The sequence below is a fragment of the Nomascus leucogenys genome, chromosome 6, assembly GCF_006542625.1.
Source record: "Nomascus leucogenys isolate Asia chromosome 6, Asia_NLE_v1, whole genome shotgun sequence".
Classification (NCBI taxonomy): Eukaryota; Metazoa; Chordata; class Mammalia; order Primates; family Hylobatidae; genus Nomascus; species Nomascus leucogenys.
Genome location: NC_044386.1, coordinates 37,544,564 through 37,560,251, shown reverse-complemented (window position 1 = coordinate 37,560,251; position 15,688 = coordinate 37,544,564). Strand labels below are relative to the sequence as shown.

The 15,688-nt window shown below is 43.2% G+C and overlaps 1 protein-coding gene across 1 annotated transcript; it reads right to left on the bottom strand.

Annotated features, from left to right (window-relative positions):
• Positions 1–1,555: 1,555 nt before the first annotated feature.
• Positions 1,556–14,715, bottom strand: PTGER4 (prostaglandin E receptor 4). Its single transcript, XM_003274371.3, has 3 exons — positions 14,151–14,715; positions 12,763–13,678; positions 1,556–2,837 (listed from the first exon to the last, which is right to left on the bottom strand). The coding sequence occupies exons 2-3, from the start codon at positions 13,633–13,635 to the stop codon at positions 2,238–2,240; spliced, it is 1,473 nt and encodes a 490-aa protein (XP_003274419.1). The 5' UTR covers positions 13,636–13,678; positions 14,151–14,715; the 3' UTR covers positions 1,556–2,237.
• Positions 14,716–15,688: the final 973 nt, after the last annotated feature.

The following is a 15,688-nucleotide window of genomic DNA, read 5'->3' as shown; positions in this document are numbered from 1 at the left end:
AGGAGAGAGAGACATCAGGGATGTGCTCACCTGGAGAAAAGGCTATCTGAGGACACAGAAAGAAGGAAGCCATCTGCAAGCCAAGGAGAGGGGGCTCAAGAGAAACCAACCCTGCTGACCTGTTGGTCTTGGACCTCCAGCCTCCACAACTGTGAGAAAATAAATGTCTGTTGTGTAAGCCACCTATCTGTGGTATTTTATGGCAGCCTTAGCTGACTAATGCAGATACATAACTCACTCAAAAATTTGCATTTAAAAATGTAAAAATGGCCGGGCATGGTGGCTCATACCTGCAATCCTAGCATTTTGGGTGGCTGAGGTGGGCAGACTGCTTGAAGCCAGGAGTTTGAGACCAACCATGGCCAACATGGCGTGACACGTCTCTCCTAAAAATACAAAATTTAGCTGGGCATGGTGGTACACGCCTGTAATCCTAGCTAGTCAAGAGGCTGAGGCATAAGAATTGCTTGAACCCGGGAGGTGGAGGTTGCAGTGAGCTGAGATTGTGCCAATGCACTCCAGTCTGGGTGACAGAGCAAGATTCTGTCTCAAAAAAAAAAAAAAAAAAAAAAAAAAAGGCAGTTAAAAAAATTGCAAAATTTAAAATATGCTAATTTTAGTAATAATTATTTGAGTCCTTTGTATGTCACAAGCTAAGCATAATACTGTCTCCTCCATCACCCATACAAACTGGAGGCTTTGAGTAAAGTGTCATTCTCTACTAAGTGTATCAAAGACTTTGTACTTTTCTTGCAACATTTCTTTAAAATTATTTCACAATAAATTTTAAAAAAATATATAAAAGGATATAGATGATGACCTGAAACAACAAAAAACCCCCCCCAAGTTTTCCCAAACTGAGGATATGCAACTCAGATTGAATGTATATATTTATTATAATCTCCAAAATAATTTCACTTGGTACAACTGCTTCTTAAAACCATATCAATATCAGGCTCAGAATTTAATTACAACCAAGCAATTCACAAAAACACTTTGAGCAACAAAACATGCTTAATATTTCTTTGAGAAAGATCCTTCAAATATGTGTACAGCATCACTGGGAGTTAAACAAAACTGTTACAAGGTGACCATTAAGTGCCCCAATTCTGCACTTCTGACATACACGAATGGCTAATGTAACCACGTTTGGGAATCTTTTTACATCTCAAAATAAAGCTTTCTGATGCAACCTGCCATCCTTTTAAATTTTAAAGGATATTCTTGGTAATTCCTTAGGAAAGTAAAACTACACACACTTTCAGAGAAACAATAAGCTTCTTAGATTTTTAAAATTTTTTATATTATACACTTCAATTATGGGTTATTTATTAAAGACTTTAAAAAATTTATGTTACATCTTTAAAAGTACCAATTAGTGAGGGAAAAAGTTGAAAATATTTACCAGCAGGTTAGGTTCTCCTGAAATCACAGTTTTCTGGATAAATAAATGTAGTATCACTAAACAATTTTCACTATGTATTTTATACATAGCCTGGAAAGAATAGTATTTTGGACTGTAATTTTCACATCTTAAATAGTATTTTTTTCTTTATCCCTTTGATAATACCAAACTCTTTCTCTTAAAAATTTGTATCTATTTTATAGATATGAATCTTACTATGAATTTTCAACTTTGACTCGAACTTGTTTATGAAAAATATCTAACATCTGCAACTTCAGCTGGTTATAACTGGAAGGAGAGGGGTTGTGATAATTTTATTATACCTTGTATTAACAATAAACCTTCTCACAGAGAAGAAAATACCTTAAATACCTTAAATCATATGTACAACAATAAAAATTCACATTTCATGCTTTAGTGAGACACTTAAATCATCCATTAGACAGTCCTCATAGTTTATTGGAATAGAGCCTTTCTAATATCTGGGCCTCTGCTGTGTGCCAAATACGACGAAGCTCTGGATGTTATGACAGCAGCCACACTCCTGCCATTCTCCTATCTAGTAGAAAAACTGAGGGTAGGTCTTCCCAGCCATCAAGTTGTGACCACAATCCTCTGTCATAGTGGGGTAGCATCTGACGTGCTGCAGGCCTCAGGACCCATGTGAGTCAACTCGATTGTTTGAAAAGTGCTCAAAAGGCAGGATGTTCTCTAATGTGAGTTGGAGGATGACGATAGCCCTTCTGAGCACAGCTAAATGTGACATACATGTGTCTATTGCACAGGATTTTATAAGGGTCCAGAAACAGTACTGTATTTCTTTCCTTACCTATTATATACATTTTTCTGATAAGTTCAGTGTTTCACTGGGAAATGTGACTTGCAGGGAGCTCCCCTTAGGGGCAGGCCCAGCCCTGCTGCTCCCACCAGCCTCATCCACCAGTAAGACACTCTCTGAGTCCTGACCCTGTGAAGAGTCTGAGGTCTCTGATATTCGCAAAGTCCTCAGTGAGGTGGTGTCTTCCTGGGCCAGGCCCATGCCAGGCACACCTGGAAGCAAATTCCTGCCTCCAAGGCCATTTTCACTGAGGTCTGGCAGTGAGAGGTCTGGCAGGAGGGTCTGAGATGTACTGCTGATCTCCTTCAGCTCCCGGGAGATGAAGGAGCGAGAGTGGCCTGACATGGCAGAAGATGTCCTTCGACTGTCTGAGCAGTGCTGTCCGGAGCGCTCTCTGCGGGACCCGCCAATGCGGCAGAAGAGGCATTTGATCTTCTCTATTGCTTTACTGAGCACTGTCTTTCTCAGGAGGATATATATCCAGGGGTCTAGGATGGGGTTCACAGAAGCAATTCGGATGGCCTGCAAATCTGGATTTTTACTGACTTCTCGCTCCAAACTTGGCTGATACAACTGGTTGACGAATACTCGCACCTGCGTAAGTGAGATCGCACATTTAGATTTCATCATTAATCAATTGGGAAAACATATAAATGCTATGTCTACCTTATCAATATTAGGAAGCTGCCTTCATTTCTGATAATAAGTTCCAGGAAAAGAGGAAGCTACATAATAAGCCTCAGAAAAACCAGTCATGGGCTGGGCACGGTGGCTCACGCCTGTAATCCCAGCACTTTGGGAGGCCGAGGCGGGTGGATCACTTGAGGTCAGGAGTCTGAGACCAACTTGTTCAACATGGCGAAACCCCAACTCTACTAAAAATACAAACATTAGGCTAGGTGTGGTGGCTCACGCCTGTAATCCCAGCATTTTGGTAGGCCAAGGTAGGCGGATCACAAAGTCAACAGATTGAGACCATCCTGGCCAACATGGTGAAACCCCATCTCTACTAAAAATACAAAAATTAGCTGGGCGTGGTGGCATGCGCCTGTAGTCCCAGCTACTCGGGAGGCTGAGGCAGGAGAATCATTTGAACCCGGAAGGCGGAGGTTGCAGTGAGCTGTGATCGCGCCACTGCACTCCAGCCTGGCGACAGAGGGAGACTCCATCTCAAAAAAACAAAAATTAGCCAGGTGTGGCGGCACACGCCTATAATCCCAGCCACTCAGGAGGCTGAGGCAGGAGAATCGCTTGAACACGGGGGGTGGAGGTTGCAGTGAGCTGAGATGGTGCCACTGCACTCCAGGGCAACAGAGCAAGAATCTGTTTAAAAAAAAATAAAAAAATAAAAAAATAAAAACCAGTCACTGCAAAAATGCAATTACATGTTCTGAGTTAGTATAGCTTTAATATTTTTTTAACTATCTTAGATTATGTTCCCTAGAGCAAAGACAGTATACAAAAATGCAATGTGAGTGCAGGTCACATATGTATAAAGTGTTCTTGAGAAGCATTTTATTAACTTCATTTCTGCGAGTGCTTTTAAGTTTTTGTAATTCTAATGAAGTAACTTTTTTCCCCCAAAAGCTACTGATTTCTCTTATACCAGCTGTCATTTTGCGTAATTTAAAGGAAACTCATTTTATAAGTCAATTAACCATCTAATCATCAGAACAAGGCCAAGATTCTTGTATTTTAATCTAGAAAGAATATGCTGAAAAGTTTTACACCAACGGCAGGATCTCCTGTCACCCGGAATGACCAGAGAATAGTTTTCATTTTCTCTGTGACTCTGTTCCCCAGTTATAGTAATCACAATGGATGAGTGAGAATTTGCTAAATTTAGAAGGAAGGACATCACATTTCAAATAGAGGTAGCTCCATGTGCAAAGTCATGGAAGAATGAAATGATATGTCAACATCTGGGAACTTCAAATGATTCAGCGAATGGAGCATGAATTTGTGTAAACTTACATGATCATTTTAATCCTTAGGGGAAAATGCATTTGTTAAATGTACATGTATATATATTTTTGAGACAGGGTCTCACTCTGTCGCCCAGGCTGGAGTGCAGTGGTGTAATCATTGCTCACTGCAGCCTTGACCTCCTGGGCTCCAGCAATCCTCCTGCTGTAGCCTCCTGAGTAGCTGGGACTACAGGTGTGTGCCACCATGCCTGGCTAACTGTTATCATTTTTGTAGAGATGAGGTCTTTCTGTGTTGCCCAGGCTGGTCTCTAACTCTTCAGCTCAAGTGATCTGCCCGCTGCAGTCTCCCAAAGTGCTAAGATTACAAGAGTGAGCCACCATGCTCAGCCTCAAATTTACTCTTAAAGTATTACGATTTTTTTTGCCTAGATATTACTTCTAATTCCACTGGGATCATTTACATAAAAATCTCATCTGTAATTAATATAGAAATAGTAGTAGCAGTAATTCACATAGAAATAGAAATAGTAGTATAGAAATAAAAATAATTGCCATGTATGTTTCGTAATTATTTAGTAATTATTTCTTGCCTTTAGTAATTATTTTAGGTTAGGGAGAAGAGGTTGAGTCTCACAGTCAAGGAAGATACATAAAAACCATAAAAAGGAGAAAGAAGAACTCACAAAAGCATAGCTGGAGCCATTTAACTAGGGGCAAATATCTCTAACAAGACTTGAGGACGTTGCTGCCTTAGTATATACAGAGTAACAATGAATGACTCATGGTGTATGAATCACCTGGAACAGGGACAGTTTAGTTGAGGCTGATGTCAGTTCCCAATGGAAAAGGCGATTCACTGACCATTTGCATGCGTCCCTTTGGCACTTTACTAGATGTAACAGTATTTGGGTCAGGATATTACAGAAACATTTTCAACAATTTGGGTAAAAGAAGGAAGTTTAAAATATTCGAAGAAATACATTTCATTAATCTGCAAAATTAAACTTACATTAAACTTACTCCTGGATGATACTGGATCAGTAAGGTAGAACTGCATTTCTATTTCTTAACTGGAATTTAGATCTTAATTAGCTATAGGTCTCTGATCCTCTCAAAGATTTTTGTTCATTTCCTTTGTTATTGTTTTGTTGTTATTCGCTTGTTTTGTTTTAAGAACTTACACTCATTGAAAAATCTGACCTAAACTTATTTTGGCAGCAAAACTGAACTGAACAGACTGTGAAGCCATTTAGTTCAATTTATTCCACTTAGGGTGAATATTCCTATGTTCTGGTCCAGGAGTACTGTTCCAGTTCTGATGGGGATATTACATATTTTGCAATATATTATTGACTACTTTTCTAAAAGCCAAGAAATTCTGAATTCTGAAACTCATCTGCCCGTAAATATTTTGGATATGGGATTATGGGCCTGTAAATCTCAGAGAATAAAATAGTGAAATGCCTCTAACAAAGATGAAATTAATATCCTGATATTTGGAAGACAGCTAAATCAAGAATGAACTAGAATGAACAGCAGTGTGTAATATCGCCTCTTAAAATACTTTTAGAAACTACGCTGGGATAAATGATAGTATCAAGGCAAAGCATATTTGATTTAAAAAAAAATCTTTACAAAAACTAGTAAAATAAAGCATCTTGGTTTCTTCCTTCCATAAGCTTTGAAGTCTTCAACTATGCCTGAACTCAGCAGTTCCCTCAACTCTACAGGCCTTTTCTCAGATGAGGTATTTGTTACTGAGACCCAGAGGTTTTGAGGAACTTAACGATGTCCCCTGTCCTGTTGGTGGCAGAGTCTGGTCTGGACCTCCATGTTGCCTTTTCTGTTCTACCAGTCTGGCTTTCTGTTTAATCATTATTTCCTGACAATGGAATTGTTGGTAAAAAGCATGAGGTCTATGTTTTATTCACATCACATACTATGTCCCTAAGGGTAGAAGAAATGATGGAGTTAAATCTGTTAGTATCAAGTCCTGTGTGTGGTCTCTGGAAAAGACCTACGGCCGGGTTTATGCGAACTTGAGCCTTCAAGCCTCCAGGGGGCAGTGTTGCTCCACTTGAGAGTTTCTGATACTCCATACCTCCCTAACAAGCACTGTGTAAAGCCATCTCCGAGATTTGCAGAACAGAATTTTGGTTAAGTCTGAACCTGATGTTTCTGAGATTTTTGACACTGAAAATGCTTTATTGCTGGTTGCTTCTCCTACCACAACCTCAAGGGAAACATGGCTACTACTGAAAGGAAGAAAATTTTTGAATAGTTAAAATGGAATTTATAGCCATTCAAAGAAGTACATTAGGAGTTAGCATTTTAAAATTTCTGTGGCCTTTTAGAAAGGTCGGAATGTTGTAAAACAATTAATAATAGGTTTTCATAATCAAAGGTGATGAGAGGCAAGGAAAGAATCATGTCTGTGCCTCATCTCATCCACAGCAGCAATGGATTTTGATAGTACAGGAGGGAAGGAAAGGAGGCTGTATTAAAAGTATACTCTAGTTTAGAGTTTTCCATGGGGGAGGAAAAGTTTACAATTAGTACAAGCCACTGAACCTGGTCATTCAATGTCTTTTCGATAAAGGGGAGTTCACAGGGTAGTAAAAGTATGAGTTTAAAAAGCAAAAGTCCAAATTCAGATAAAAACATCCTCAAAAGTTGGTCAGATTGAAAAGAATCAATATGAGTTTTACTTTGCAACATATCTCAATTGAGACTTACTTCAAGTAGGGAAAGAAAAAAGACAAAACAAACAAAAACTCCGCGCGTCTTGCAATGTTTGAAAACATATAGCAACCTCTGCTTCACTTTAAATAGGCTACTTGATTTGCTGTTTCCAAGAGGGCAGGGACAGCCCCAGTTGAGATGGGGACATCCAGAGTAGTGCTTCAATGTCTTGTGAGGGGGTGAAAGCACTTTTAGGAATTTTTGTCCAACAGGCCCCATATGTTACATGATTAAACAAGTTTAGGCAGTTTTCAGTGTTGGAAGAGTGTCTTGCTGATAAAACTGAACCTCCAAGTCAGGAGGGAAAAAGACACTTAAAAAACTCACTGAATATGGCCGGGCGTGGTGGCTCATGCCTGTAATCCCAGCACTTTGGGAGGCTGAGGCAGGCAGATCACCTGAGGTCAGGAGTTTGAGACCAGCCTGACTAACATGGAGAAACCCCGTCTCTACCAAAAATACAAAATCAGCCGGGCGTGGTGGTGCATGCCTATAATCCCAGCTACTTGGAAGGCTGAGGCAGGAGAATCACCTGAACCAGGGAGGCGGAGGTTGCGGTGAGCTGAGATTGTGCCATTGCGTTCCAGCCTGGGCAACAAGAGTGAAACTCCGTCTCAAAACAAAAACAAAAACAAAAACAAAAAAACTCACTGAATACAAACAACGTATCTCCTTTCTTCCAATTTTAAGTCTTTTTCTTAGTAGCTGCTGATGTGTACATGTGGTTTGTTGTTAATATTGGCATATTACAGTATTCTAAATTATTTTATTTTCTTTAGAAAGGGTCTCACTCTGTCACCCAGGCCAGACTGCTGTGATACAAACATGGCTCATTGCAGCCTCAACCTCCTGGGCTCAAGCGATCCTCCAGCCTCAACCTTCCAAATTGCTGGGACCACAGGCACATGTTACCACACCCACCTCATTTTTTAAAAATTATGTTCTTCACACTTTTTTTAGGATGAGTAGAGATTAGGGCTCAGGAGCAGTGGAACATAACTTTGAGGAAATGCAATAAGTTCAGAAGAAGATGTGGTGACAAGAAAGCTGTAAGGAGGCTATATGCTGTAGAGATAAATGCCCAAGCTTTGGAAGCAAACAAACCTCTGTTCAAATCCTGGCTCTGTTCCTTACAATGTATGTACAAATTATTAAAGTGCTTAGTACAGTGCCTAGCATATAACAGATATGTTGGCTCTCAGTACTTTTTTTTAACCCATATGTGGAAGCTTGCCCAGTGTGGAATGTATCAATAATTTGAAAACTGTAGCTTAGAGGTAGCTTTGGGATATAGTTAAATAATATGGTATCAAAAACATGTACTTCCTACTTAATAATCTGTTTGCAAGGAATGTTGAAGAAAGAATGTTGAACTCTTGATTAGACAGATTTAGTAATGGACTGTCAAAACAGTAATGCTTTCCAATAAGTGACAAGATCTGTAGCTGGATTTGAATGTGTGTGCTACTTGTTCTGTTCCAAGCACATAAAAGGAATTATCTGTATGTGCTCAGTTATCCCACTGCCTTGTGAAGAGTCCAAAATTGACACAGCTGTTACTAGAAGTTCTTATCACTTTCTTTTTTTCAAGTAAAGAATAGTGGAAATAATTATTGACTGGGTGGTGTGTAGGAGAGCTTGGTTCTTGTTCCTTCTAGGCCACTAGCTGGCCATTTGTAGAAGGCAAGTTAAATCTCTACAGGCTTTATAGGTCAACCTCTACACTGATTGTTTCTGGGTTTTTTTTTTTGTTTGTTTGCTTGTTTTTAAAGCTCTCACATTGAATATTCTGATAGGAGACTACAAGAATCACGTCAGGCTGAGAAAACAATCTTGTTAGGAGATATTCAATACAAACAAATTGACAGGTCAACAAAGCATGGTGAAATGAGCATTAGACGAGGACTCACCTATAGCTACCCTGTAAGTTGCAGAATGATATAAATTCTTCATTTGCAGCTGGGGAAACTGAGGTGTAGAGAGAGTGAAAATACTGGTCAGCCCTACTTTCTCCTTAGAGCTTTTCAAGATTCAAATGAAATGCCAGATGTGGAAATAACTTACTTTTATGTTACTCATTAGTCTTCAAGTTACTACTACTGGGTCTGCAATTTCATGTTATGACTTAAAACTTGCTTCTAGGCATCGCAATTTTTTAAACTTAGCCAAATTTATTTGAACAAATCCAGTCTTTTAGATTCTGTTGTAGTCATACCCAAATTTGTGGCATATCTCTTGTATGTATAGATGTGCTTCACACTCATCTGACATCCCATCAGTTGTTTTATGACTCCACTTCCAGTTTGCCTACAGTAAACAAAAGCATATCTATTTACAAAGTTTTCATCTGTCCTTATAAACTTTTGCTGATCAAATGCTGGTGAAAGCTTTATAAAGACAACTAGTTTATAGTAAGGAACCAAATAAACACTCACAGGAAGTATTTTCCTAAGGACCTGAGTTTTACCTCACCAAGGCAGAAGATTAATCAAATTAGCCGTTCTGCCCCTAGCTGAGATGAATATTTGTTACTTCAGAGTTAAAAAATAAAAGAAACAAGTAAGCAATAAATACAGTCTTGGGTTGCTTGTGTATGGGGGAAAATGACCTTCGAAAACCTATAGTAACTGTTTAGCCCTAAGGCAAAATATTTGATTATAATAATCATCTTAATATTCATTAGTAACTGCAAAATTAGGCACTAGTAATTCATCTAGCTACAGCATTTAAAACCAGGACCTTAGGAGGCTGTCTTGCTTGCACATTTCTAAAGAATGCAATCCTTTTCGTTTATCTTAAATGTAGACTCTCACTTCTTGTTCTCACAAAATTTTAGAAGTTCTCACTTCCAAAATTCTCCTATATTTAAAAAAAACTACGAGACTGGTTATAAATAGAAGAATGGACAAAATGACAAGAACTACCTACCCACTAAATCTTGTCATGTGATGTTCCTTGTAGATCATACTTACACCTTCTCTGATCATTAATTATGACCCAGTTCAAAGAATGCTGCAGGTTCAGCACTGTTCCTTATATCCACAACTAATTTCTCAACCTTTCTCAAACTTCCACTCCAATCTTAACTCTATTTATGAAACATGTATATTTTGGATAGCAAATTAAAATTTATTTTTTTATACTAAACTCAATACCAACCCCCCTCTAAGAGCTGTAGCTCTTTCTTCCCTGGTGTCCAAGAGGCAAAACCTTGGCTGCTTTTCAGTGGCTGCTTGTTTTCCTTATGTATTATATCAAGCTTTCTGAAATTCCAGGTAAACTATATTTGCTTTGTTAGTCTTTCCAAAGCATTTAAAATGATTCCAAAGCTTTGATTTTCCTTAAATGGGATTAGCAACCACTTGATTTGATAAAATTAGATGCTTCATTAGTTTCTTTGGAACTGAAGATAGGCTCAACTGCTTTCAATGTCAGAGAGTTCTGAGCTTTAGTCTTAATTTACCAAATGAATATGAAAACATGAAAAAAGAAAGTTGTAAAAGGAAGCCAAGGAAGACTGTATTTGCGGAAGGGTTTTTGATTATTTCAGTAATTGCTGAATTGTGGGGGGGGGGGGCGGTGGGTGGGTAGCATAATGAACCCATTATTTATCACTAATTTATAATTAAACTGATTCTGAAATTAGACTTTAGTAGCCAAAACTAAAGGCGACAAACTGATGCCACTGCTATTTTAGGATTCCTTATTTCTCACAAAGCTATATAAATACTTGACTAATGGGATTACTTCTTAATTGAGCTAGTTTCAATTTTCAGGTTAAGATTACTTAAAATTTACTACATGTTACTAACATTATACAGGTGGACAGTATTTCTTGTTAGTTAAAATGTGGTTAATCTGCAAACCACAAATACAGCTCCTATAATTTCTTGCCTCTAGGTCCTCAAATAATTTCAAGGCTTTGTGTAAGGGCCCTGAATCTTAGGTCCAGGTCTACCACTTCAGCCTATGAGGTGAATTAAGCCTCGTATGTCTCTCTAGATGTTGGAAGAAAGTAATTCATCCATGGCTGTGCAGAAATCCATAGCTTTACATGCTTACTTCCAACCAAAACACATTTATAAAGTATGTGCATGTTGCTAATCTTCTAGCTCTAATTCCTCTGTCCCTTTAAGTGGATGTTCTGAAAATAACAACCATTCACTTTGTCATTTACTGTTCTGTAAAACACAAGGCAGTGGCCCGGGAACAGGGGCCCCATCAGGAGCAGAGTTGTTTTTTTCCAAAATCTCACTTTGTTCTAGGTTGCCATTACAGACAGTAAAATATATTTATGTGGCTCAAGTGTGACTTAACTCTGTAAATTATGTTGGGTCCTGGAATGGCTTAAAGGCTCTCATGGCCAATTATATTTACTTCTGTTTATACAAATTGGTAAGAACCTACTGTATTCTGGCTCTCAGCCCCCTCTAAGTTCCTTCCATTTACAATCACTTTTATCAAAGATATATTTTTACACCAAAGATCCCTGGACAGTATCAATAAGGAAAAGGAAGGAGTAATAGCCCATTACATTTTATTTTCTCTTGTTCCCAACAAGCGTAAGAAAAAGCAGTTACCTCTTTTTGAGTTGGTAGTTTAGAATTTCCAGGAATGCAGTGTTTTGGAAGATGGAAGAACTCATAACTAGTTGCTTTCAAGAGAAACTCTAGATAAAGTATTGCATTATTCTGTCCCTCTGCTTCTGGTGCATTCCATTTTAGCCACAGGCAAAGTAGAGAACTAGGTAGGGTTTGAGCCTTTCTGTTTATCATATTATAAAAGTTAATCCAAAGGCAATTCTTAAAAGATGAACTAAAAATGAAATGTACCAAAACTCCAACCCACGCTTTACAAACGCAAAAATGAGAAATGTTCTACGAGGGAGACGTGATGTAATAACACATGAGCTGGGTCTGGCCTCAGACGGCCTAAGGTCCATTACAAGCTGTAGAGCTTTGGCTTGAAGAAACAAGACAGCCATCTCTAAACCTCGGTTTCTCTAAAATGGTACTGTACCTTGCACAGTTGTCGAGAATTCAAATCCCATACCCTATGTATATCAGCATGTCCATAATTAGTCACCCTGAGAAACTTTGCTTTCCTGGCCTAGACAGAATGAAAGAAACTGAGTCTGGACCCCGCCCTGTATATGAATTAGAATTTGTGTGCTTTAAGCTGCCCTCCCAGGGCACACCATGGTAAAGAGCAGGGAGCCTAGCTTGACTGTGTAGTTTCGGCTGGATTATTTTAAGCATATCATTCACTCCCTCAGTGAAGTGAGGGAGTTAGACTAACACCTCTTGGTATCTCTTCTAGCTTTAAAATTCTACGCAATCCACGGGGGAAAAAATTCAAGAAACCTTGCATAAATCAAAACACCAAAAACCCCACTTTCCTTAGAAATGGTTTACAACGAACAGATCACCATCCCTGACGTTTCAGGTTTTGCAGTTCACAGTTCACAGTACGGAGGAGGAGTGGGCCAAGTCACACTACAGCAGGCTCCCCTCCATGTCTAACAGAGGGGGCGGGGGGTTTTCTTGGAAGACTCGGCCAGCCAATGTCAGGCAGCAAGGGGTAAGGGCTGTCCCGGTAGAGAAAGAAACCCAGGCTTTCGGGAACATAAACTGGCGGATGTAGGGGCAAAGCACCTGCTAAATCTCGTTAGGGTTGGGACTTCAAAGAGGGTTGGGCCTGCTCTGAGAAACAGTGTGGAAATCCCAGCCCCGACCTAAAGGAGACACGTTCACTGCCAAGGACTCAGAGGGAAAGCAGGGAGCAGGGGACGGAGGCGGGAGGTGGATGCGAGAAAAGGGCCGAGTGGGGCCCCAGCCCCGGTCACTCACCACGAGCGGGATGGAGCAGATGAGCACCACCAGGGAGGTGGCAATAAGTAAGATGACCATCTGGATCTCGGCGCCCGCGATGCGGCGGAAGCTCCGGCGGCGCCGAAAGTCGCTGAGGCGCGGCAAGGCTGGGGAGGCAGCGGGGTGGCCCCGGGAGGCAACCGAGGTCACTGCGGCCGCGGCCGCGTGGTGCTGCTCGGTGCCCAGCGAGGTGCGGCGCATGAACTGGCGGTGCATGCGGAGCAGCGCGCCGCACACAAGCACGTTGCAGAGGACGGTGGCGAGAATGAGGAAGGAGCTGAAGCCCGCGTACATGTAGGAGTAGGCGGCGTGCGCCGTCACGTTGGTGGTCCAGTCGATGAAGCACCAGGTGTCTGGGTACTGCAGCCGCGAGCTACCGAGGCCCATGTTGGGCAGCGCGCAAAAGAGCACGTTGGACGCATAGACTGCAAAGAGCGTGAGGCCAGCCAACCGCTTGTCCACGTAGTGGCTGTAGAAATAGGCATGGTTGATGGCCAGGTAGCGCTCGACACTCATGGCGCAGATGATGCTGAGGCCGGACAGGCTGAAGAAGAGCAGAATGAAGGTGCTGTACTCGCACAGCGGCTGGCCCCCGGGCCACTGGCCCTTCATGTACGTGGCGATGGTCACCGGGCTCACCAACAAAGTGCCCAACAGGTCGGTGACAGCCAGCCCACATACCAGCGTGTAGAAGGTCGTCTCTTTCTGCTCCTTGCGCGACTTGCACAGCACCACGATGGCCACCAGGTTGCCCACCACCCCGAAGATGAACATCACCGCCGGGATGGTCACTGGGCTGTTCAGCCGGTCGGGGATCAGGGAGGCTGACGCATTGACCCCGGGAGTGGACATGATAGTGGCTGGCGGTGCGCAGCCTTGGAGTGCAAGGCTGGGTCTGGGGATGGTAGAAGAGAGACAAAGCTGCCGTGAGCGGAAATTACCACTTGTAAGGTGTTAGACCCGCGCCCAAGAAACGATACACTGATAAGACAAGGGGAGCAACTCGATCCTACTTTCTGGATTGTAGCCACTTACCAACTGCAGCCACCAAAATCTCCAGGCTCCCGATACGTCTTGCCAGCAGCACACTCTTGCTGACATTAATATTTATAAACTGATTTTCCCATTCCTCTTCCTCCCCGCAACCCAACTCACTCCATTGCCAAGATGAATAAGACCCATCTCGAGGGAAAAGTAGCTCGCTAGTGCTATTCCCGATAGATTCTGAATCAATAAAATGCTCACTGAAAACAAGTTACAAAAGCAATTTGGAAAGCGCGCTCTTCCCTTCTTGGCTCTCTTCGGCGAGCGCCGCATCCCTGCGTTCTCTACCCGTTGACCCCAACGCCAGCCCAACGCCATCTCACCTGTAGCGGCAGCAGCGGTGGCAGCCTCACGAGCCCCCAGGGTCAGCCCTGAGATGTCCTAGACCCGCCTCCAACCTGCTTTTCACCTTGTCCCGCTCAGTCTGGAAATGGCCAAATCTTCAGCTTCTCAGAGCCGGTCTCAGTGGCTGTCGATTTTTGGACACTGAGGTCAGAATTGCCAGCTTTCAAAAATTTGGGAAACAAGAGGGGCAGCGGGATGGGTCAGTGAAGAATGGTGCTGGATTTCTTACTCGCTATTTTTTTTCCTTCAGAGACGAGTCCCAGCTTTGCAGTGCCCGCCGGTCTCGTCCGCGGGAGGACAGCGTTCAGGTGTGAGGCCGTGCGCGCAGGTGGCGCGGAGCCTCGGTCCCCAGCCCTGGCCGCCCTCCGCCCCAGCCACGGGCAGCACGGGCGGCTACTGGAGTTTGCGGCTGCCGCTGAGGCCGCTCCTGGCTACCTGGGGGCGGCTCGGGGTCCACTCTGCCCGAGGCTCTGGCCTGGGGCTGTTCATCTTCCTCTCGGGCTGCCGGGCTTAGAGCTCCGCTCTCGCCTTTCCACCCTCTGTACAAACTTTTCTCCTCCTCCAAGTTTCCCTGGCGGAGGCGGAGGCAAACTGCGCGCTGCCCGGGCGCCCATTGGCCGGATTGGAAGGGGGCGGAGCGCGTCCTCCCTGGGCGCCGCAGGGGAGAGCGGCGGGGGGCGGTGTGCGGGCTGGGGCGGGGATGGGCTGAGCGGGGCGGGGCGGCTCCCGTGGTTTTCCCGCCCTCGGAGGTGCGGAGTGGGAGCTCGGAGGAGACCCTGGGAAGCCCCGGTGCTTTCCCCGGCGACCGCTTAGCCGCTCCTGAACTCGGCTTCCAGTGGGGCCACCACTGAAACCGGCGACCGTTTCCGCCTTGCTGCCTGCCGCTCGGAGTGTACTATTTCTTGAACCTCCTGTCCGCGGGCCGCAACATCTAGATCGTGGAAGAGAGGGCAGTTGTTTTAGGATTCTACCTAGGGTTGGCCGAGAAAGGAGGAGAAATGCGGTGTCTGTTTGCGCCAGCGCGTGCGCCCCGGGGTTAGGCTTGGGTGCGCCCAGCGGACGTGGTAGGTGGGTGGGTGGGTGGGTACCAGATTGGGCGGGGAAATAACGAAGAATCCATCCTCTCACCATAAAAGGAGTTGGAATCAGTTGGCAGTGCCCAGGCTGCGGGCTGCGCTTGGTAGGGCACCCCAGGCAAAAAAAAAAAAAAAAAAAAAAAAAAAGAGGAGGAGATAGCGACTGCAGCTTCTTCCGGGCGCAGGTGGCAGAGCCTTGCGGCTTTGGAGAGAGGTGGAGCTTTGGTGAGGTTGGGAGGACTGCCTAACTGCGATCTTTTTCTCCATTCTTCCTCCTGGGAACTTCTCCGCCCTGAAAGGGTGGCGTGAGCTTCCTGCCTTCTGCCCTGTTATACTCGTTAGACCCCATTCACCATAAATCCTTTGAAAAACTAGTGGAGAGTGAGAAGGGGGTTTGAAAGTCACTGGAGTAAAGGAATTCTCCAAGCAGCACCTCATGA